This window comes from Ambystoma mexicanum, chromosome 4q (assembly GCF_040938575.1).
Source record: "Ambystoma mexicanum isolate Mex_15411 chromosome 4q, UKY_AmexF1_1, whole genome shotgun sequence".
NCBI classification, from domain to species: Eukaryota; Metazoa; Chordata; class Amphibia; order Caudata; family Ambystomatidae; genus Ambystoma; species Ambystoma mexicanum.
Window position 1 is genome coordinate 752020677 of NC_090928.1, and position 25453 is coordinate 752046129.

At 43.8% G+C, this 25453-nt stretch overlaps 1 protein-coding gene across 2 annotated transcripts in view; it reads left to right on the top strand.

Annotated features, from left to right (window-relative positions):
* Positions 1 to 25453, top strand: part of ISM1 (isthmin 1) — a 143094-nt gene that overhangs the window by 38507 nt on the left and 79134 nt on the right. For both annotated transcript variants that reach the window (XM_069608335.1, XM_069608336.1), the window contains exon 2: positions 21622 to 21855. In XM_069608335.1, the coding sequence (XP_069464436.1) occupies positions 21622 to 21855 (234 nt within the window). The remainder of the gene's footprint in view (positions 1 to 21621; positions 21856 to 25453) is intronic.

Sequence of the window (25453 nt, forward strand, 5' to 3'; positions counted from 1 at the left end):
ACTGACTAATGAGGCAAGCTACTTTGTGAGCATGCGTATTAAGTGAACTGCCATCTCAGAAGAGAGTTTGGAAAGTAATTTCCTCTTCCTAACCACCACAATTCTTTACAAATCTGTGTAAAAGGTGCATTTTCCAAAGACATAGGTTAAAAAAAGGACGTTATATGTTATAAAGAGAACTCATCAACCAATCCAGGACTTCAATATCTGCCTGAGTAACTTGCAAACATACTAGGAAGCACCCCAAATGGCAAAAGGTTAAAATACCCCAAGCACCACAGTACCTTGAGAATGAATTAAGTGTTGCAGCTTGTTGCCTTCACGATGTAGTGAAAACAACAGAGTAAAAGCCCAGAGGAAAAGAACTAACAAGAAATGGCGAAAAAAGAAGACAGGGGACATTTTGAGAAAATGGTCACCCTTGTGTGCAGCAATGCAGCTGAGGTATTAGCCTGCAGATACATGTCACTAGGTAGTAAAAATGAAACCACAGCCACCAGCCATTCAAGTGAGTTAGTGTAACAAAATGTGGTGTCTAGTCAAAGGATCGAATCAAAAGGGTCGACAGGTCAAAGGATCGATTTCTTTTTTTTTTTAAATTATATATTTTTTTTTTAGGTTTTTGTTTAGGGAAAAAAAGTGGTTTTTAGCAAAAAAAAGGGGGTTGGGGTGGACCCCCCCCCAAAAACAAATAGGTGAAAAAAATAAATAAAAAAAATCGATCCTTTGACCTGTCGACCCTTTGGTGTCGATCCTTTGACTGGCAACCACAAAATGTTACATGAGGAATGGGTTAATGGAATTACTATGTAACGCCCCTGCCCCCAGCACTCCACATAGGGTTGGTGTGCTGGACCCATAAAGTAAAAGGTATGTAAAACAGAGGTCATCTTACTATTCTTGGGAATAGTAGTTCACCCAAGAAAATGTAGTTAAACATTAGAAGTCCAAGGGACTTCTCAGTGGCACTGGACAAAAGGTGCTGAGTGTCACAATGCAAAAGCAGATGCCTATGAAGTGTACCAGACTCCATAAAACAGTAAGGAACATCGAAAATCATAGTCAGGAAAACACACGAGGGAGTGAGAAAAAAGGCTCCACTCACTCAGGAATAAAGATAAAAAAAAACATGAATCCAGCAAAAGAGCTGGAGGTCTCCAAGGTTAAGGGGAATTGGCACAGAAATTAAAATTCTCCCCAACAGTGCCTAACAACAATGAACATATAGGAGCCTCCCCCTTCAACCCACAAAGCTACAGAGATATTTGTTTGAATCAGTGACCAGCAGAATAGTGGCATAGGAAGAAACTCTAATGATATTAATGCCCGATCCCAAGAGGAATTTTAAGGGGAAAGAACACCTTTTAATTCGCACAAACTAACCCTATTGGCAAAGCTAGTTACTTTTTTACTCCCTGAAAAATCATTTGACTCCAAGTAGGGAGCAAAATATGATTAGAGCCTTGCTTGTAACCCTGACATAGAAAGTGAAATGACAGGGAACATAATGACGTCTATAGTTCTGCCCACCCTTCGCACCACAGCTAAGGCAAAATTAAACCAGAGCCTTATTTGGGTTTATTATGGATCCCTCTTGGAGAAAATCACATGTATATGCCTTTTTAAATTAATAGCATCAATTCTCAGAGATGCAACAGATTAAGTGCCTTCCTCTGTAAGTAGGGATCCCTGATGCAGGGAGATGCTAGAGACGATACATATAAGCACATAGTTATATTGAAATGCCCAGAGCAACTGAGCATTGAAAGAAAAAGAAGGTTCAAATGTTATTAGAATCGTCTATATTTAGCAAACAAGAAACCCATTTCCTTCACTGTACTGGCAAAACATTTGGCTTGGTTTTTTAATTTGCTACTTTGTTAATTATCCGCAAGGAGTGTGCACCTGTGCCCTTCTGCCCATACCCTTCCCTTACGCTCTGCTAGCCTACAATCATAGTTGATAGAGCACTGTAGAAAGTGATGGATTGTAGCAGTAAACAATCACTGGGCCGTTTACAGACACTCTGCAAGCAAGGCATATGCCTCAAAATGATATTGTGTGCATTCTAAGACTGTCATGACTGCATGTACACAATTATTTTGCAGTGCATACAAGATTGTTTGCAGCATACCCCACCTTTATATCAATGTGTAGGATTACACAAGTGCTCAGTGAAACAGTTTTTGTTTGGCAGTGGGTTACCATATAATGTGTGAAGGTCTATGCCCAATGGATCTCTGAACACTTGGAAAGGGTGCAGATTGTGCGAAAAGGTGCCCTGATACTATAGACCCATAATGCCAGGCATAGTCCATACCCATTATCCCTTGTAGGCCAAGTAAATGATATTGCAATGTTGCTCTCCACTTACAGGGTAATGGTAGCAATGCTAAAGTAGGAGGCTCTGTGCATCACATTTGGCTTCTCAAAATCCTTAGAGGGAAATTTCATATTTGAGTTTTAGAATGCGTTAACTTGCAAGAGGACCGTTTCAAAGCACTTGCGTGTCATATGTACAAAGAAGACGAAGTGTGGGATAAGGTTACACATCCACGTAGTCTGATTACTTACTGCCAGTATCCTATATGTGAGCTGGAATATCAAGACTTGTTAGTTATTTTTAGAGAAAGAAAATGTCAGATAATTGCTGTGGCTTGTGTCTTATTTAATCTTTTTGAATAGGTGAGAATTGTCTGTGTGCGCTGCTAAAAATCTTCTGAGCGGCACTCGGAAGGAAGCTGGGCAAGCGCACATGCGCACAGCTTAGAGGGAACATTGTGGGTATGCTAATTAGCCCAAATGCAAACCTTTTCTCCAGGAAATGGTCTTTGTCGAGGGCAGTGCTACTTTATACATGGCTTAATCAACCCAAGACAGACCTTTTGCAAGGCTGTCAGGCCAACTGCATACCTGCTTTCACTCTTATTAAGGATCTCGTCAGTGCAGCATGGCTTGACCGCTTTGTGGGTGGAGCATTTGGCCATGTTTTCACACTAAAGATTGTCTTCTAGAAGACTTCAATGAATGCAGATTTGTTTCCATGTTATGATCACCCCAATCCTGTCCCAGAGTCTGCTTTCCATTATTGCAACATCAAAGGCCACCTTTTGGAGAGTGATGTTGGCATGCGCAAAGGGGAGCAGGGCCCTGGGAATGTACTGCTCGTCTCATTGCCCATTGAATGGGGCAAACTCCGGGGTGTGCGCTCAAAGCAAGGTCACGGATGTTAAACTAGGCCATCATGGACCATAAAACAGTCAAACCACAGATTGCAGTTGAAATAAATCAACATGTGTCATCAGGCAAACACTAATTCAACATGATCAGTATAACCCCCTCAATCCCCTTCATCTCCATCAGCCCCACTCTTCAGCATTGATGCATGCTCCCCCTACCAACCAGCTACATCATATTGCATGCCGCTATTAAATGCTATGTTGTACGTACGTACGGAGTGCTTCGCCCTGCAATAATCAAACTTATGCTTCTAACACCTACCAAAGTACAGCACTCTGTTCCCTCTTGGAGCTAAATAAAATAAATAAAAATCGCAGCACAACCAAGAGTTCTCGCACACCTTGTGCTCTTGTACTGTACACATTCATCCCTGCTGGACAGACATTTAAACAATTCGCCGTTTTGAGCACGGCCCTCACCCCCGCCAGGCTTAAATGAAGAAGACGCCACTCTTTAAGCAGAACTTCTGAGATAAAGGAATCGCTATTCTAAATGGGGATGTAAGCGAATCGTTTAGGACTCATCCGCAATTGTAAAATTACCCCAACGCCTGGTCAAAAATAACACGCCAACTCCTTACCCTCGACCTCTGCTTCCACGCAAACGGCGCAGATTTATTTAATATGAGAAACTTAATACGTTCTGGCTACCGAGCTGTTCTTGTAAAAGGAAGAATTCGCAAGGCATGGGGAACTCTAGGAAAGGCTTTCTTTGCCATTACGTGGCAAGGTATTTCGGTCGAGTGCTTTTAAGGAAATGAGGTGGCGCAGAAGAATCCCACCGCAAAGCAATGGAAATATGCCCATAGGAATCAATACAAGTGGAATGGCACTCATGTAGAAACTCGAGCAATCCTAGATACTGATTGAAGGAGGGAAGAAAGCGCCCGATGATCCGCAAGTATTAGTTACATGAGACATTTGATGTATTTTAGGCCCTGTGGCAATTTTTTAAAACTAAAACCGCCTCTACTTTTGTTATATGTTGGTTGGCATAGCCCCTCTGCCCCAAACTTGCAAGGCCTCCTCAGGAAACACCTTTCATAGTTGTGTAATGAAGGTGCTGAACCAGCGCCATGTAGGGGGTTGGACCTACAACCTGTGGAAATAAGGAGATATAGGGCACCCTACAAGGAGGGCGGGGGGGCGGGAAATAAACACAGGACAACCGAAATACAGTGCTATCATGAGACGAGACCACACAGGGAACTGCAGAAGTGAGGGTGTCTAACCTATACTAACAGCCCAAGGGGCCCACGTATAATTAGCACCCAACAAAGATGGCCTATCCTAACTAGAACACACACATTCAGGAAATCCTGCTCCAAGAAGGTAATCGGCCTCACGCAGAGCAGAGTGGTGGGGGGAAACGGAACTCGCACAGCACATCACTAGCAGACTGAGCCAGTTGCAACTGTACAGGGTGATGTCAACACAGGGCAGCCGGACAATCCAGCGACCACTTGGGGATGGAGTGGCGGTGGACCTGAGCCAGTGATCCGTTCACAGGGCTATGAATGCCAATCGGCAGGTGGTTAGGTTAACGGAAGCTGAGCTGAGTAGCATTCCTGGAGGAACCAATCAAACTGTATGTTTTGTGTCCAAGGGTGGTGGCCAGCCTTCAGAGTATCGACCACAAACACAGAGAAAGCCAATATTCAGCCGGTACTGTGTGAATGTCTCCCTACCCCCCAGGAGCAGGGTGCCTTGTGTCTTATTTGCAACAGTGCTGACCAATGACAGGCGAATAAAGCCCCAGCAGTCCGCACAACTGTTATATTGCGAATTACAAATTGTTCCGGGGAGGCGTGAGAAATGGGAGGGATGTCTTGGGATATTGGTGATATAATTGCTCCAATCACATTTCACTAATGTACGCACAACAAAAAGGATATGACATAATACAGCCAACGACTGTCCGGGAACACTAGAAAATATGTACATTCTAATAACCGTTTGAAATGCTTGGATTATTGTACAAATCCTATAAAACTGTCATCTGAGCGCCCTCTTGTCAGCTCTCATCAACAAGTGCCTACCCACTGTCCTGCTTGTTTTGTGCCCGTGTGCAGTTGTATTGGCACCCCAAGTGCTGCCCAGGCTGAAAATGTACTTCAGCAGATGCCTTCTCACAGCAATGCCGTAGATGCTGTTGGAGGCGTTTTACCCAGTTCCTGAAGAACCTGTGCACAAAATAAAGTCCCAGTCCCATCAACTGGGTCACTTGTTCACATTTCTTTAATCCCAGATGCCGTCTACAATAAGGTTTGGGCATCCTTTGGTGCGACAACTATGCTGCCATCTTACTTCCTGCATACCACATTGCTGCTAAAGTATCCCTGGTCCTAGGTTGAAGACTTTCTGTGCTTGAAAAGATGAGAATCGTGCTGCACTTTTCCTCCATGTTTCTCAGCTTATTACTAAAAACTTTGAGTACAATCCACAATGACCCCGATTTTCAACTTGGCACCTAGGAGTAAAAGGATGTGTGTTTATTATTAGCTAAACTGTAGGACAGAACTAACTGAGCATGAGCTTAATGATTTCATGTAGGCTAAAGTAACCAGAATGCAATGCTTGCACATACATGGCCAGGTTCTCTCGAATTGTAATAGTATGATCTTGGGTTCAAAGATGTATACGTCACAAGAGACCCAGGTGGAGCAGGACAAGTAGAGCAAACAAGGAACCTAATCGGAACATGTTTCATAGATGGTGTTCAGTGTGAAAAGGGATTAAAAAGATTCGACTCCTGAACTTCTGGCTCCGATGGAGGAGAGCCTCTGCCATTCACCCATACCATTCTGCATCCCAGCAGTAATTCCAAGCTCCCCTGCAAGCCCCTGTGCAGTGATCCATCCAGACCGTGGAGTTCTCTGAATAAAGAGCTAGTTTGCAGTTGGAGTAACCACACTGGGCAGATGGGGTCTTTGGCAGGCGCTCTAAGGGGAGTAAATGGGCACCATGGATCCCTGCACCTTCTCCCTTGCAGAGCGTCTATGCCGAATAGGGGTTAAAAAGAACGCCAAGTCCACACCAAGAATAACCGTGCTTTAACTATCAATCATTGGAATCTACTGCCAGGCCGAGGCAGGGAGATGCTAAAGCAACAGGTCTCCCTGTCAGGCCTGCTCCTATGGTTAAGAAAGTTGCTGGGAGGGGTCCTTCTGTTGAAGCCTCATCTGTATATTAGTTTAGATGCCTGATTTACTATCGAGCTCCAACCGTACAAGGGCAGGGTAACAGTTGTTTGAATAAAATGTAACCAGTTCTAAGAAAAGCCCCTACCTACCTTGAGTTTTATAACCATCACAATTGCAATTAAAATTGTATCAGGATTTTTTTACTTTTTAATGTCTACCCTTTGTGGTTCTTCAGTTCTGTTGCCAGCTTGTGATTCCAGGGTGGCACTGTACATGAATTGACCTCTAGGATCACACGTCAATGCCCAAATGCCCTATTCTGTTCAGGAGATGCTAGTCCCATCATGTATTTTTTTTTCTCTAGGATTTGCAGTAATGGGTTTATAAATGGGGCTACCAGAACTAAATGTCCCAGAATTCAAGGTGTAAACCAGGATTGGACTCCCAAATGGAATGGAGCATTATGAGGTGACGCATGGAACAGGGTCCCATTTGGTTACATCAAACCTCATTACATCGCGTATCATCTTAGTGTCTCAATATATCCATTGCCCACATGTTCTTGCCGCTAACACTTTTACTGAAATGCTATATCTGGTCACCGATTCACACCGCCCCTCCTCCAGCCCCCATTCGCAACGTGTTGGTTTTTCCACATGCCCGTGTCATCTACACCATACCCCTCCCTGGTTCAAGGGGTGGGTGGGGGACCTGCCCATCTATATCCCGATCACATATGTTATGCGCATGGGGTCTGAACAGATTGCAAGATAAAGCACATTGTTTTTTTGGGCGGGGGGCGGTTGGGAGGTAACAATTGCAATTAAGTTGTAAGGGTTGTTACTGTCTACTGTCGTGAACTCGCACCCCTCCTGAAGACCTAGCCTGCCCTACCGAATGAGGCGAGGCAGGTGGACCTGTCGGGAGGTGCCGGTTTCACCTCTACGATCGGGATCACTGCTGGTTTAATAGTGAAGTGTTTTTAGAAATCTGAAACCATGTATGCTTATGTGCAATGGAAAATGCACCTGTCCTGAAACGGCAAAGCAGCCATTAAAACGTTTAAACATTTCAGCACTTGATTTTCTAAAATTAGAAACACAAGCGCTCCCCCTTTTCAGACACTTCTTGGGACAGATCAAAGGAGTAGGACTTGATTTTCAATTTGAAATGACTCTTGGGGGCATTCCAAGGGAATGCGGGCAGGAAATGAATCCCATGCGCGCACCAGGCATGGCAGATGCTTTCCAGTCTGACACTTGGGTAGAAAAAAGCTCCATATTCTTTTCATGTCTTCCTACTTTGCTCTGGCGCCATCTTTAAAGGAATTTCTGTCTCCAGCCAGAGGAATCTATATTGTATCTACTAATTAGTGGACTGACCACTTATACCCTCTGCCGTAAGCCCCAGGCATCGATGGTGGTTATATGTGGGGTGGTATATTTCTATGTATAGAAGCTGGTGCTAGTGTTCCCTTAAGGCAAGTGTCTAAACAAAGGCATGACTGATCAGTACTGCTAGCGCCTGCACCATGCACCCAGGCAGGCCTCGAACGCGCTTTGCTTCAGAGACTACGCCCAGGCCTCACAATTGCAAGCAGATAAAGAATGCTCTACGATTGAGTGCGTAGACATCCATTACATCGCAGCCCCTTGCTGCGAATCCCATTTCATTGACATTTCACCGCAAATATAGATGGGTGGTTGGTTTTAGGTATTCATAAATGTGGGAGGTCCCAGGGGCCTCCCCCGCATTGATTTGCGGTAAAATTTGTTGATAAAAATTTGATGAAATGGGGTTCACAGTAATATTTTCGATGTCCTCACATAGAGCTATTGAGTATAGGGTGAAGCCCCCTAGTTTGGGTTAACTGGAGCAAAATGAAAATGGTACCACTAGCGGTGATGCCCCCACTTAACTGTATGATGTGTGATGAGCATGCTTCATGCCCCCCCTCACCAAAATGGAAGATCTTCTTTTCATCTTTTTTTGGTCTTCTTAGAAGTGGTCAACAGTGATGGTGTAGTATTTAATACTGAAGGAAGATCAAAAGACTAGAAAGTAATATTTGTTTAGTGTTCAGCACGCTGAATAGTCTTCATTTAGTATTCTGCTTAAAAAGAATACTATGGAATATTAAAAAGAGACTCTCTATGGTCTTCATGTACTATAAAACGACAAGTTAGATACTAAATGTAGTAGTCGACATTGTTAAGGACCTGCCCTTGAATGTGCATCTGCATGTTGCCACAAACTCGCCCTCCGGTGACGGACAAAATCAATGTCGTTCTAGTAGGTGTGGTTTCCAGGGGGGAGGTCATTTCAGCAAAATTAAAATTCTTTCATTGCAGAAAAGTACGGTGTCCCCTCGGAATTGACATAGGACAGGTAAACAAAAAAGCAGGATGCTGCTGTTTTTAACATGGTTACTTAAAAGGAAGCCAATGTTTAAATATAATCAAATCCTCTTCAATTCTAATTCAACCATATTACGCGGGACCCGCTCAGCCACAACGGTTCACGTTGTTCTGCACATCAGGATAATATATAATAGATACATTTATTTCATAAGCTATGCATTTTAATAAACGTTGCTTTACTTAATGAAATACGACTGAAATCTCAAACTACTAACATGCATCCTAAAGTATGTAGTGTTTAGCAAACATGTGCAAAGATTAACATGAACCATATTACATTAAAAAAAAGAAACCCAGAGATCCGGCCCACTTTAATCTCTCCATAAAACACAATCCAGTAGTCGGTACTTCGGAATCGAAAAGATGGGGGCAGAGATCTGCTTCTAATATCGGTGATTGGGCAGTTGTCGAAGTGTACGAAAAGTAGTTAGAGCTATGTTCTCTGCTGGTCTGCCCCGCTCTCCACAAACCCCATTCCTGCGCCCCCTCCCACAAAACCCCCAAACAAACACCTGCTATTTATGGTAACATGCAATGCAGTGCACTGAAGTGCAAGCTTCAACTTCTTCCTACAGTTATATTTTAAAACTAAACCATTGCAGAACGGTTTCTTTACAAAATAAAAGTATAGAAAAAGTGAAACTTAAAAATAAAAGTATGGGATCACCGCTCCCGAACTCTCCGCCCACTTCGACCTCTGTGATTGGGCAGTGCCGCCACCAAATGTCATGTTCCAGACACAGCCAAAACCTGGGATGCCCCGAACAGATTACCTTTGCCTTTCTAATGATCCCACCCCGCTCCCCTTTGCACACCTGAATCTGGCAATGGTTTGCATCTCCACGTGCTATTGCAGAGTTCAGACTGTAGCTTGAGATGTGCTAGCAGGCGGTCCCTGCGCCCATGCACTTTCAAGAGAAGCAAAAGCGGACCCCATGCGGAGTGCGCTTTGTGTCTTGCGAGCTACCTACCCACTGTGGATTGCAATGTCTTGCAGAACGGTCCATCACTTTGGCAAACCCAGCTGTGTACAAATCTCCTGCTACATCTGGCCCCTAAACCGTTTATTTACCAAGCTTTGGAAGTATATGCAAGTTGGCCTCCAGTTGTGCCGCACACCCCCCTTAGTTTCCATTTCTCCCACTCACTCGCGTTGATTCCATTTGGCCACTTATTCCTCTCAGACGCTCGATCTCATGCCTGTATTTCTTTCCAGTGAGGTAGGGCCGGGGTGTGAACAGTTTCCTTCTAATGCGAGTTCTCCATCACATCTCGAAGAATAAAGTGAAGGAAAGCCCGTGAAAGCTCACTCTTCCACTCGGCCCTATTATTAACTTCGACGATGAAGTCATCGCGTCGTCTGTGGTCCAGATGAATTAAACAGGTTCTGGTTGCCAAGGACAACACTGCGTGTTAGACACCGCCAGGCACAGAATCCTGTGTGTTGAGCGTGCTACAGGATGGAGTCGAGGATGTCCGCAGTCCAGCCCAATGGGAGCCCTTAGAACGACGTCCCAGTCAATTTGGGACCTCTCTGTATTTGATCTGCTTTCCATATAAATTAATCAGAACCCAGGGATAAGTGGCACTGATTTTGTTTTAGCTTTGACTGCTTTCATTGCACTGCCAGAAGGTGAACTTTTAAGAGTTTTAATCAGATCACAACGTTTGAATATGAAATATTGTTTGTTATGCTGGGTTGTCCACTGAGCTTAGCCTTAATGTGCACATGATTCAGAGCATTCGTGTGCTTCCTCGAGAACTAAAATTCTTTTACTCCTCTTCATTGTAGGAAATGATTCCAGGTGGTGGGTATGGTAAGGGAACAGCAGTGAGGGGAAAAATGAACGAAAGCATATAGATTTGATGGGGATAATGACAAAATGATAGCATCTGCATAGATATTTCATGAGAGGCAGCTGTGATCCTAAATAATGTGTGTTGTTCGCCCATCTTTTCTTATTTTTTGCCTCCTATTTCCATACTTGTCGCACCTGCTGCCTTCAGCTTAACAATATTTAGAAGATCTGCCTTTACTTAATTCGCCTGCCGTTAAAACTCTTGTTCTTTCCTTGGCATTATAGTCTACCTGCATATGCCTCAGTCCTGGTTCAGTCAGTCTTTAATTCTGCCCTTTGTTTGTGCTGCTTGCTCCCACCTTTTATATTATAATGATCATGTCTCGCCTTTCTACCCTTTTTTTTTTCTCTGCGTCTCTGGCCATACTTCGAGGGCTTATTTTTCTCGCACATATCCAGTTCCATTTCTTGTGCATTGTTTTTCAATGCATCCTTGCTCCCTCTGGTATTACTCTATGTACCCTTAGTTGGTCATCTCACGTTTGCTCTTTTGCAAAGTTTGGAACACCGTTACTTTCTGAGTTTGCACTTCTACTACGCTTTCATCAGTTTGTTCTCCTCCTAAATCTGGCCTTCTTTCCTCCTCTGGAATGGAATTTGTACTGCCGTGTATTCAAATATGTTAATGACCCTTTTTTGTATTTGCTTATTTAACTGTGTACATTGTGAAAGCGCTTGATAAACCTAAACAAATAAATGTCTCATAGAAGACTAGAGGGCAGAGTAAAGAGCAATTTCGGAGGCTCAGTGACAGATTGGTCATCACCTGCCACTCCTGAGCTTGGCCTTCCAGTAAGGACGATTTGGTGCTTGGTTCTCTTCAAGACCGTGAATGGATGAAGGATTTCAGACCTAATGAGATCCGAGACCAGAATGTGGCGACACTGTACATCGTTGAATGTGGCATTACCTACCCGTTCCACGGGCATCACCGGGGGGCCCCGGGCCGTTATTCCCCAGTGATGCCCGTGGTATGGGTACATAAGGCCGTTAGCACCCGTCCCATGGGCTGAGGCGGGGCTAATTTACAGTATTTTCACTCCATGAATGGGGCTCCTCGTGGTGTCCCATTCATGGAACAAAAAGACTGTTCCAAGATGGCCACCATGGAAAGGGAATGCTGGACTCCCTAGAGAGCCCCTCTTCCCATTCGATAAATTGTCGGGAGCACAGCGGTAGGTGGGGCTGCAGCATAATATAAGGTAGGTGGGGGGGAGTAAATAAACAAAATAATAAGGGGATGGAGGTTGGGGGGAGATGGCGGCAGGGGGAGGCAGCAGTCGGGCAGCTTGGAACGTGGGCTTTCACCGCCGGTTCAAGCCTGCGTTCCTAGCCACCCAATTGGCTGGCTCCCCTGCCAGGGTTCTAATGTACTTTTCAAAACCTGATTGATGTAAATTGTGCAGGCGATTGACTGTGGGGATAATGTGAAACACTGTTGAATCTTGGTCCTTTCTGGGATTTTGCTGATGGAGAGGATAGAAACTGGTTGGTAGTTTGAATGGGTAGAAGCAACACATGTAGGCTCCTTAGTGTGGTAAGATATAGGGGTCTGCAACCTTTTACTTTATAGATGCTTTGGACTACTACGACTCTCTTAAAGTCTAGCCAGCTTAGTACATGGTGAGGAATCGTGGGAGTTTTAGTCCAAAACATCGGAGAGCCGCAGGTTGCAGACCTCTTCCGCACTGCAGTGATGTGGGAGCAATGCAATAGTTTGGCTATGTGATTGTTTGAGGACAAAGATGTTTGAGGCAGTGTTTTAAATCATTTTTTTAAAGGAGGACATTCCATCAAACATGCAGAGGTGCTTGTATTCTGCTCTTGTGTGCTGCTGCTGCTGTTTCGGTTTTATGTAGGCTGTTACTGTCTGCTCTGCGGTTCGAAGACCCTTGCTGGCAAACAGATGCGTGTGGGAAGGAGTGAGTGCATGTAGTCACGGAAAACCCTGCCTGCATGCCGGAGAAAGGTTAGGAGCACTGTCTTTTCACTTCTGGGTCATGCAGTTCATTAAACTAATGCAGACCCGTGCATTGAGCAGCTGCTGTCTGGCGGTCCTCCGCATTAGCCAAATCAAAAGGTGAATGGTAACAAATAAATCGCCTGCCAGAAAGACTTGCCACCAAACTTCCTCAAGAAATACAACAAGGAGTGACTGTAACCAGGAAGAGGTGGAGCAATGAATCCACATCGGCTGCACGCAAACTGCACAGCCCAGGAGCAACGGGCGCGACACATAAAGACCACGCAAGCGGGACTTGTTTTCGCCCTCTAACAGAAACCATGCTTGAGCCACATGCGATTCCTCGACACAACATTGCATCCACATTTCTCTGCTAGAAGCCACCATCGCAGCTAATTCTAAAAGCATGCACACGTGTGAGGCACATTGCTTGGGCTGGTAGGCCACTGTTGCACTTCAAAATGCCGCTACCAAAGTGAGCACATCTGCAAGAGAAGGAGATTTACTTTTCTTCTTCTGTTTAAACGGCTCTTTTTATTGGAATCATTGCCGTGACTAGCTTTGCCATGAGGAATTGGGCCTTTACTAAGCAGTGTCTCAAGTGGTAAAGGGGAGTCTGCAGAGTGGACATGTGGCATTCCCCCTGTTCCAGCCACCGGACACCCCTGAGGAAATGTTAGTCTGTAGCCTCAGATGAATTTGAGTTGTTGTGTGATTGTGTTTTTTAAAGAGTGGCCACTCTAGGTGTATTCGCTCTGTGCAGTCAAGATGTTGATTGCTGGGTCTCTCGCATGGTGCTGTGAGATATTACCAGATCAACAATACCAAAATCTGTTCCCGCAAATGTATCCCTCAAAGCGATGGGGAATCATCTATCCCCTTTTGCTCTTGGATATACCACACATGATTCCCTGAGGTTTCAGTGGGAAAACACTCTTCACCTCTACAGTGGGGCTTTCTGGGGGCAAGTCCAAAATCTTAAATGAATCTAGTCCATTAGAATTCAACTCATGTTTGCCGTTCTTATCTTCTTAGTTTTCCATGAATTTTTCCCTATTTCGTTGTTTTCACAGACTTGTTTCTTTTCCTGCCCCTCACCTCTACAGTCATATATTCAATGAGGTTACATTACACCCTAACCTCCATCTGGTCTTTCCTGTCTCCAGCTTAATTTCTGTGTCTCTAAATGTATGAGGTTTACTATTCGGCATGTTCTTATTGTATATTGGCCAATATATACATAAAGCTGACCTTGGGCGGTACAGCGTATAAAGCAATGACTGATAACTCTGTTGCACTGGGGCTCTCAAATCTTTGTTTTGAGGTTGCATTTCCTAGGAGAAAGCGTGGAGCGATGTAGACATCTTCTCCCTGTCCAACCTCCTTTCCCCAAGCCCCGGCTTGCCATGATTACTTCTTCCCTCCGTCAGTAATATTCGAACAGGTTTATGCTGAGTGCCCCTTGATAACAAACATTGTCGCTGGCCCCCCAGATGCCATATCTGCCTATATCTTCTATTGAAAGCACTCCCTGTGCTCCCTTTTGGAAGATCCTCATTCTCCTCCTGGAAGTCCTTTGGGCCTTCCAAGGGGGCCTCACCCACAGTTTGAAGACAACTGCTCTAAGTGCTATCCTACTTTCTGTGTACTACATTTTGCCAAATTCCCCTTGCGTCCCCTCACATTTGTGAGTGCACACCCTGCTTTACTTCAGCCTAGAGTAAAGCCATATTACACGCGTATCCACACCACATGACCTACTAAATCTGTCTTGCCTCCACGTAACTTTGAGGGTTATGCGTTCAGTTGGCTGCTTCCTCCTTTGTCCTATCCTCTACAGCACTTCTTCTCCACTGCAGCAATGGCCTAGTGCCGTCACCCGAGATGTATGCAGCACTCTATGATCCCAGGGTACCACTGCTTACTAGTTTGTTTCAATGGCTTCTGGGGGAGACCCGTCCCAGAAGCTTACTTGGTATTTTATAATGTGCCAATTTGTTTTCAGAATGCTTCAGAAAACAAGACTGTGGGTCCCCTATACATCACCCCCCCAACCCCCCAAAATCAACACTCGTCTCCTGTACCCCCTGACTATCTCTGCCCGGGACCAAGAATCTGCAGCTACCACCCTTCTTCACCTGCCCCATAGAGTGTTAATAGGCTATGCCCAGATAACCTAGCAGAAACTGGGAAAAATCAGCTTTTATTTTTTTTAATTCCAAAGAAACTTTTTTCAAATTGGGTGGTGAACACCACTGCTACATATTCTAAAACGCCCACTAACATGCATTATCTGACAACTTGTTTGGAACTTGAAAATGTGTGACAAATATGTTTAAAAATTGACATCTGACTACATACCCGAACTTCTAGAAAGAGTATGATCTGATTGAAAAGCACAGTACTCTAGTCTTATTTCAGTGAATACAGGGGTGCAAAACACATGCCCATCGACAAGTTTAATGAATACAGCATTAGACATAGCTCACAGCTTAGGAAACAAATGCAATTTACAGACAGATATAGAATTGTTTTAGTTATTCAGAGTTAGTTCATATTTTACATTTCACACATATCGGACAATGTTTCGACTTTGAGGATAATGTTTATGCCATAGATTTGTACAGGGCCCTTGGTCTTAACATTTTCGAAAGCCTCGCCCTTGTGAAAACTATCACATTTGCACATTTAATAATACATGTTAATTCATCATTGTTAATACATTGTGGATAATTGTTTAGCAAAGGTTAAATCCCGAATTTTCAAACCTGTAGTCAGTAGCTAGGTGTGCTAGATCACAACATTAAAGATTTCCCTATGATTTGATTCAACTCACTGAGGGCAATTCTACTTAATCAATATCTCCCAATATTCTAGTAATGAAATATACAAGGTGTTCTGTAATACCATATTAGAGAGAATCTTAGGTTTTGAGAATAACTTGGTGTGCCGCCTCCATGGGCATCCCAATTTCTGTTGCTGGCATAGCATTCAGCACTGTTTTAAATAGCTCACTTTCCAGAATAAAGCAGGGAACACCTGTGTGTAAGGTTGTTTTTTAAATGGCTTCATTTCTCGCATGTAAACGCCTACATTTTTAAAAACTTGACCTGTCGATGCCCCCCCTGTGTGGTAACTTCGTTGTGGGCTGTCTCAATAGTGTGAAGTATTGAATTTTTTTATTTAAAAAAAATGTAAGCGGTTAGTGGTACATATATGTCCCTCATGACACAACATTTGAATGTGGCATCCGTGGACAAACCCTTGTTTTATTAATGTATTTCAGCATCGATTAGACGCTTGCGATGCATGTTCCTCTGTCCATCACGTTATCTCCATTCAGATGAATCTGCTTTGAGCTGGCACCCTCATTATTGCATCCAAAACACTGCCATTTTGAGATCCAAATGGTAGCCGTGCGACCTACGGACACAGATTATTTCTTTTTTAAAAATGTTTAACCTAGCAGGGTTTTAATACTCGCTGGACCAGGAGAGACTACATCGACATTTTCACCTTGTCCTGGCTTGGGTTTCACGCTGCACCTCGACTCCCAACTGCCTTATAATGGATCTTGCTCACTTTCACTTTGATGTTCAGTTGGCACCACCCACGCTGCAGGGGTGTTCAAACAGAGCTGCTGGTGATTGGGTCGCCCCATATGTTAAAGAAACTCGGCCCCACCTATGAAAGTTTCCACTTAGGAGTCGAATAAATTATCCCAGTAAAGAAAGTTAAAACATTGGGAGTCATATTTGATCAGTGACTCACCATGAAACCTCATCTTGCCCCTATTATATAAAGCTGTTGGCTCACTTAAGACCCCTTATTTCCCAATACAATGCGGAAACTATCGCTAGAGCGATCATAGGGGCTAAAATTGATTATTGCTCCAGCCTATTAACCGGTATTCATAAGGCTGCTCGAAATAGGTTACAGGTCTGCCAAAATGGAGCCGTAAGAGTGGTAATGAGGCTCGTGCGCAGAGGCCATTTCGCTGCGGCAAGCCATACTCTTCAGTGGCTTTCTCTCGAGTCCAGAATTCTTTTTTGAATCCTGACAATTATACAGAAGTGCAGATATGGAAAAATGTCCGGATATCTCCAGCAACTTCTGGTCACAAGAACTTGTGGTAGATCATTGATCAGAACTTTTTAGCTATCCCTAAATGCAGAACTGTGACTACAACTTTCTTTGCAATTGCTCCTAAGGTTTGGAATGACCTCCCTCTGGAGCTGAGAGGCACTGAATCTATTTATTATTTCAAATAGAAAGTGAAGACTTATCTGTTTTCCTAGGCAATAAGGCTCCTGACCTCTTATATGAATCTGCAATCCGCATATTTCCATGGCTCCCAATTGTTGATGGTTGGCGACATCACCTGTGGTGGTTAGGCATAATATGATGTACACTTAGTTATACTGATCGAGCCGGTGTGTGTAACGAAATTAATCTCAGTTTCCCTGTAATTTAATTTGAAATCAGATGTTTGGCAAGGAAGTTTGCTGGTATTCCTTCAACCATACCAGAAGTGCACGAGACACTGATGACCGCATAGGGTATGTTTGTGAATACTAAGTAAATGAACTGACTGAAAGCCTTTGGGAATGATTTGTCAGGAACTTCTAGGTTCATTTCTTAGCTCAGCTAGTGAATTGATAAAAATAAAATAATCTGAATTCCTAAAGTTGTAGGTTCTTTGCCTTTGTCGCTGTCTTTATCCTCCTCGCATCGCTTGGTTTAGCAGCCAGGCTTCAGCTTTCTGGTCAGGAGAGCTCCCAAGTCTCCTGGACATTTCTCAACTCGCAGTGCTGCCAGGGCGCGGTTTGCGATACTGTTGGCTGCCACCAATCTTTCTAGTTTTCGGGCTCGTTGATGCCATGTGGTGCCGCCGGGGAAAAGGCTTTCCGCTTCCCTCGGAAGTTATTCCTAGATGCACATTACATGGGAGTTTGAGTGTCCTCTGAATGTTTTTATATGGTACCTGTTCCAGGGGAAACCAGCAGTTTGGCCCCTCAGTACTTGGGGCGGGCTGGCTGAACAGTACTCGAAATGGGGGAAAAATGTACTGGAGGGGGGGGAGGTAGGAGCAGAGTGAAGGCAGATTGGTGTGGGCAGAGCGAGGTGTCAAATAATGTGGGTGCGCTGAATATAGGAAGCTGGCAGATTTGCCTAAAAGCAAAGTGCATTTTGGGTATATAAGAATAACCACCCATTTGTCAAGCATGTCTCTGATAGTAATTCAAATGTTCCAGGTGCTTGGTATGATGCTCCTTTTATCTGTCAGAATTAGTATACAGCTTTGGACCGTTTCACTGGTGACCAAAGGACGACTTGATGCAGTTTCTGAAATTGTTGCATATCGCCACTGGCGTTGAGTGAGATTGCGAGCTCACAGCGTTCAGGAGACTCTGGCCAGTCAGGGGCAGCGAGATCCCTCAATGTATGGGTGGGAGGGAGTATAGCCCTCGGGTCTAAGCGGAACGGCACTCTGGTAAGACAATTCTGGACCAATTCCTTTCCTGGTGGAGTATGAACAGCCCTGGTTTAGGAGTCTCGCTGGTTTTTGCAATACTCCCTGACTGCTAGAAAGAGCAAGTAGCCTAGAAACTTTTTAAAGACTTGGAACTTACTTAAGATTTATATTTTTATTTAGCACACTTTCGGCTACTTAATCCTTTTGCGAGAGGATTAAAACAATTAAAAACAAAAACAAGCCTGTAAGATTGCCTATATCCACAGCCTATCTAACCATGTGCGTGCCCTTTCAAATGCGGTCACATTTTATAGCTGGCATGAAGTGTATTAAATATAATCGAATTAGCTGTCAAAAAAATCAATTAACATAAAAATACACAAATCTAAAAACAAAATCAAGCCAACATAGGTCAGTCAGTACATGGTCCATTCCCTAAGTTCTTTTTAAGGAAAGCCATGATTTTGATGTATCCATTTTCGGAAATGATTGAGACTTCAATATAATGATACATTGTAAAAAAGCAAATGTATTCTCTAGGTTATACGCTCCCTTCAGAGTATTATGAACAGAATAATCTTACTCAAAATGTCTGAAACTGATGACCGGATTCTAAAAAAATGCTGCTAGTGACATCTACTGGTGAAGAGCAATATTGTCACTCCTCTTTTCATTGAATGCTTGCATGTGAAAATCAGGCTGGGGAGCCATGCAGAGCCCTGCCTCGAAAGCAATTTTCGAATACTGTTGGGGCTAATCTCCAAATGCCCTCCTTTCATACCACCAAGCAGTTTGGTTAGCTTGCTCATGAAAATGTTCTTTGTCAACACCAGGTGCGCAGTAGCCTACAAGACAGTATTACCGTGCCCGGAGTGCCAGCCCACCCGATACTGTGACCCAATTTTGTGGGACAATTTGAATTGATGAACTGTGTAGCTGATAGTCTTGACAAATGTTATTGACCCAGTCTGCATTAAGTGCACTATTTAAAACATATTGTATCACAAATGTGCTGCCAAGTACTACTATTTATTGCTGACCCCTATGATTCAGTCCTCCCTGGCAGCAGAACATTACCTTACTATCCATTTTATATTTTAAAAAAATATCCGAAAAAATGTCCACCTCCTTCTGTATATTGCCGTGGGGATTGGGTCTGCCTAATGGTGGTATTCTGTGTCCCTACTGAGCACCATGACCTCCAACCTTCGCAGAAGCTGGGGGGGCGGTGCCCAGGGGAGCACAGAATAGGCCTACTGTCAATGGGGGAGGGTGTGTGCTGGGGTTTAGCAGGCCATGGGGTGGACTTGGTATGGAGTCACTGGCGAAGGCCATAACAAAACCCTGCACACCGGCAATCGTGCCCCACTCACAATAGTGATTACAATTAATATGCACATTTCCATTTAAATGAGGAAACCCGCGTTTCATTGTAAGACATGGACCTTTAATCTTCTCTCGTGCTGTGAGATCAATGTGTTCTTCATTCTTTGCCCCATGTTTGGATCGTGCAGAAAAAGTGTTTTTCATTTCATTTAAGGAATAGTCAGTTTAAAGCAATCAGTATTTTTTATATGCTTAGTTACGAAATGCTTTAAACCTATCAATACCGTACCATGTGTAAGATCTTGCTCTATAGAATATGGCCTCCTGTGCGATGTTCGCCTTGGAATCACTTCTGGGCATTCCATTCATCAGCCAACAAAGTGCAGGTCTTGCAGCTGCTATCTGCTACTGCCAGGAGATGAGCCTGATGCCCTGAAGTGAGCTGCCAGCGGGAGAGCAGGAAGAGACTGCTAGTCGCTAGGGCATCGACTCCGGTATATAGCTAGAACCCTACAGAATCTTTGCAAGCATCAGATATAAAATCACTCCTGAGCTACCCGACATCATAATGCCAAATAAAAACCAATCCGGCATTGCTGTGGAGATGTATATATTTTATAGACCTGTCAAAGCCCTAACTATTTCAAACGGGGACAGGATGTGTGCTTTAAATAGTTGTAAGAAATGCTCCAAGCCATGCATGGGAGGCCACCCCTCACCGCAGAGGGCTTAATAATAATGTAAACGTTTTCACCAGACCCCACTCTGCATAGAAACTATGGGCCTCATCCTAAATTGGGTTGAATCCCGGTGGTAATTGCCCAATGATATAAAAAGCTGGAGGTAAAACTCCCAATTTTCTGCCCAACTGGGGATTGTGCAGAGAAGTAAATATGGCGGTAATAGCGATATCACCACATTTTACTGCTCTGCCCAATTCCAGATGAGGCCCTATGACTGAGGTCTGGGCAGGGTCCCAAGTGTGGGGGATAAAGACTCCATTGGATATAAAGAGTGAAAGAGTGGTAGCCGTGAGTCCTGGTCTAGGTGGGTGATTCTGCCTTAGAGCAAATTGGGGGTGCCAATTGGAGTTTGTGAGTTTCTGAAACTCCAACCAAGCACAAAGGACTGAAGAAACGACTCCATGCGTAGCATCTTCCGTGATTAGATGTACATGGCGCGTTGAAAAATAATACGACCATTTATGCTTTTGTGAATAATTTTCTTAACTGGAAATGGATCTCCAAACGATTTCTGGGTGCAGCCCTGTCGGTAGACATGGAGCATAGGCGGTGCTTGTTTTGCGGTGGCAACGCTACCGCTGGGCTTTGAGCGGGCGGCAGTAATGTACACAGCAAAACCTGGAAACATGTCAAACAATAACAAAAGCATGAGCCACTCTAACCTTAAACTTGCCGAAATGTAAGCCCAACAATGAAAGAAAAAAAAAATCCACAAAAAATAAAACCTAAAAAAATGATATTCCAAACGAGTGAGGAACAGATGATAAAAAATATATATAGTGGGTCTGAACCCTTGGTGGTAAGGGTGGAGGCTCAAAGCGGTGCACGCCCAAATTGAGTGCTCTTTTAACTCTACACACTCCGGTTCGAATTTTGATTTTGAGGATGTGCCTGGTTTTTGCTTCTTTGGGATTGGTACTAAGGATCTGTTCTTCCCGATCACCTATGTTAAACATTTTGCAGCTTGTTTCCATCGTTCGAAGTTTTACATGCTGCTATCAAGTGAAGTACACACTTCAGTGATCTACCTAGGACACCTAAACAGGGCTAGCGCCCTGCCCACTCATGGCAAGCTCTGCCATTGTACTTTTTTTTTTTTATTGTTCGAGTTGGTGGATTTGCCCTCAATGGATTTGCCCTCAATGTATCTACCCCCAACCCCAAAAACTCTAAAACTACCTTTGCCCTCCAAACATACGTTCAGTGTCTTCCAAAAGTGTAAAGTGCCCTTCCCTCTGAAACTCCTGCCCAGATCACTGCGCTGTTGGTGGGGCGTGGGAACGGGGGCATAGCCAGTCCTGTGCATAACATGGAGAGGAAGATGTTGAGCCATCATTCCCGCCCTGTATGGCACAGCTCACTTCCTGCCCCAGTAATTGTGCCAGCGGTACTATACAATGTTAATAGCCAATTATAATAAAATGGTTAATGTTTCTGGTATTTCATTTTCAGCACAATTTCCAAGGCCATGCCTCATCTGAGCCGATAATCTTGTCAGACCAAGAGGATGGGATTGAGTACCCTGATCAGCAAGGTGCACGCCGGCGTTTACCAAAACAACGGCATAGGCAACCAAATGGACGTACGTCATTGCAGCGGGATGGACCTGGCTCTTTTCTCTTGGATCTCCCGAACTTCCCTGATCTCTCAAAGGCTGATATCAATGGACAAAATCCTAACATCCAGGTAACCAATTTATTTGTGTTTTTCTTGTAAACATTTTCTGTTTCGCGCCCCCGTTTGTTTTAGCAATCATTCAGTGTTGGCAAGCCCCACCATTGCCGTATCAAAAAATAACACAGTAAGTCCAGGTTTTTTCAGAAAGTCCTTAAGGTGTCAGGGTTGCCTGCAAGACACGGCAATTCTGTTTTATTGTTTATTTATGATGTTTTCCCGTAGTGCGTCTAGATATCAGATCACTTTACAATTAAGTCTTCATTTGTGACTTCACATATAAGGTCTGTTTTCAAAATGGTTTGTGATCATTAAATATTATCAGGTAATCGGGCGAGATGCTGACCTATGATAAAGCTATACGAGATACCAAACGCAAGCTCGGAAGCAAAATACGCAAAGTGAAGACTACTATTAGGTCCACAATTGCAGCCCATAACAAGATAAGAGAATTAAAGAACCAATATAGGTCCTGGTCTAAACAAAAAAGAACTAAAAAACTTGAATGTTGGGGAAAAGACCGTCAAAGTCATTTGCTCCAGAAACACGCAGAACATCTTGGCGATGTTGGGGGAGGTGAGGGAGTAGGTAACCCCTCAAATCAACCCCATAAATGCTGAGGAATGGGAGGGTTTCCTGGAGAAACGTAATGGAGAAGTGATGGCAACGGACATAGTGACAAAGATAGTCAAACAGGCCCCCCCCTTTTTAATTGAGCTTGGAAGAACTCTGACAAATTCCGCAAACTCAAAGCCTTACGTGCACCGGGACCTAGTGATCTGTCAAATGCCATTATGAAGAACAATCCTACCTTTTGGGCAAACTTATTGAAAATTTTAATTGAAAAGGTCCTCAAAGAGGGGAGAATCCCTGAGTCCTGGCAAACGGCAATACTTGTGCCTATATTTAAAAAGGGGAACAGATCAGATCCGGGAAATTATAGACTAATGTCTATGCTAGATTGTTCCTGTAAAATGTTTGCTTCTTTGCTACTGCAGAAATTGCAAAATTGAAAGCGGTCCAGTACCCCTGTGACCTCTGCCCAGAGTGGATTCAGAACTAGATATTCGACCACCCACAATCTACTCGTAATGAATAGCCTGAGAGATGAAGCACTTCAACCAAACAATCCTCCCTTGTATGTATTATACATTGACTTCAAGGCAGATTTTGATGTAGTCAAGAGAAAGAAACTGTGGCTGAAGCTGGAGGGACTGGGATGCCCCGAGGGGTTACTCCATTACCTACAGCTTCTTCATTGTAATACCACGGTACAGCTCAGATTGGATCGGGGAGGATCTATCACTAGGCCCATAAAACAACATAGGGAAGGGTAAAGCAGGGATGTGCGGCTGCTCCAACATTGTACAACCTATTTGTATCAGATATCCCTGAATTTATCCGAGCTACTCATAACTGTCCTCCTAAACTGGGCACCCAGCATTGCTTGGTTATGGCGTATGCAGATGATTTGGTTATTTATGACCACACATTCAGCGGACTATTACAATCTGCTGAACGGTTATGGGAATCCACGGAACTAAATGATTTAGTAATAAATCACGATAAAACTGAAGTAATTCTTTATGCGTATGGGGAAAACAAGCCGTCCTCGCATGAAAGTTGGGCGCCATGAAATACAGTACACCCATACGTATAAATATCTGGGGGTAGAATTTGACTCTAAGAGAAATATCAATACATGCTGCCAAAACAGTAAGATAAAAGCGGCCCAGTCAACTGCTATGATTTGTCAATTTTCTCAAAATCAGAGCGGCTATTCTATTTGGGCAGCTCGCCAGCTATACATTCAATGCTTGGTGCCTATGGTAATCTATGGACTTGAGGCTCTGGTTAGTACCACTCTAGACTGGCTCCAGGTTATAGAGGGCAAGTTTCGGCGGAAGCTCTTGGGACTGCCGCAAGGGATACCGATGGCAGTCCTTAGATTGGAGCTCGGCCTGTTCTCGCTGAAATCTATGGTGCTGAAGAAGAGGGCGGAACTTTATATTAAAATACATACTAACCCCACTAATTTGTTGTTGGCGTCTATGAGAGAGGACATCGGAGGGCATAAACACGCTGGATGGAAGACCAAGTGGGGTAAAGATTGTGATTCTCTGAAATTTAAGATGGGGGAGGGGGCGCCTGAGGTTATGGGATTGGCAGAATAACTATGAACATCTTGCGGGCTTGAGAAGCTATGGATTTATCTCACACTTACTTTATACATATAAGCAACCCCAAGGGTACCTAAATCTATGCCCATCTGATGGCCTCAGACGTTTTGTATTGTTGCTACGCATTAACCATCTCCCAGTGTTAACGGTGATTGGTCCTGAACGAGCAATACCTAAAACAGACCGGATCTGTAATACAGGACCACTCCCGAAACTGCCAGACATATTCTTATGCTGTGCCCAAGTATTTGCCTAATATATATTAAGCATTATGGAAGATTTGTCCATAATTTGGACTACATCAAGGAAGAAGAGTTCTGGTATATGTGTATTAATACTCTAGATGCTAGTCTTCATCTGGCATTACATAGAGTGTGGAGTATGGCTAACAAAAGATTGAATGATAGTGACCATTAGTCCCACAGTGTCCATCGAATGTAGCCTCAGACACGAATTACTTCATCCTTCCTATGTTAGAAGTTAAGTTTCTTTTCCTTACTAAATAAGAACTTTGTGTATGGATAGCACATGTACTTTTTTTAATGTAATAATTGTATGTTTTTTGTTTTATGAATTTGTGTAAAGTTGTTAATGAAACGATATCACATTAAATTAAATAAAAAATGGTTTGTATGTACACAATGAAAATGGAAGAGGGACAATGTGTTGACCTACAGTTGGGTAAATGTGTGTGATAGAAAGCAACAAATCTCAGTGCACACATGTGGCACGGATGTCTGGTACTGGGCCTCATGTGCAATTCTGTGGTGTATATGTCCAATGTGTGAGCCTCTGTGGTGGTTCTCTGCCTAAAGGCTTCCGATATTGTAATCCATTACTCTTTGGTCTACCACAAGCAGCTAACAGCTAATAATCCTCAAGTGGAGACAAAGGATTAGTTATAGGCACTGTGAAGTAGTAGCAGTCAGTATGAATGGGCACAGGGGAGCCACCCCCTCGCTTGAGTGGCAGGCAGCACACAGTCCCAATATTTGTAGGGGATCTTTGCTGCCCCTCTCTGAGCAGGGGTGCACCCCCCCTGCTACTGATTTGTTTTGTGTTGTTTTTTTTGTTTTTTTTTTTGGTTCTTGCATTTTCAATGCGGTGTCCTTTGGGCTCTGCAAATAAACACAGAGCACATTAAGAGGCCGGCGGGGTATAGTCAGCCCAATGCCTCCTCAGTGTGCTACTAGCATAGAAGATGCTGACTCAAAAGAGAGGAGTCCTCTCCTCTTAAGTGCTGCGCTATGCGTGGGGTGGGACTTCCAGTCCTGTCATGGGAGGTGTCTGTGTGCTGAAGGTGCATGCAGGAGGTAAGTGAAAATATGTTGTGCATCTTGTGTAATGTTTTGTATATATGGCATGTGACCGTTATTTTATGCATTCAAGGAGTTGTCCGTGTGCTGTAAACATTTCTGGAGACTAGGCAG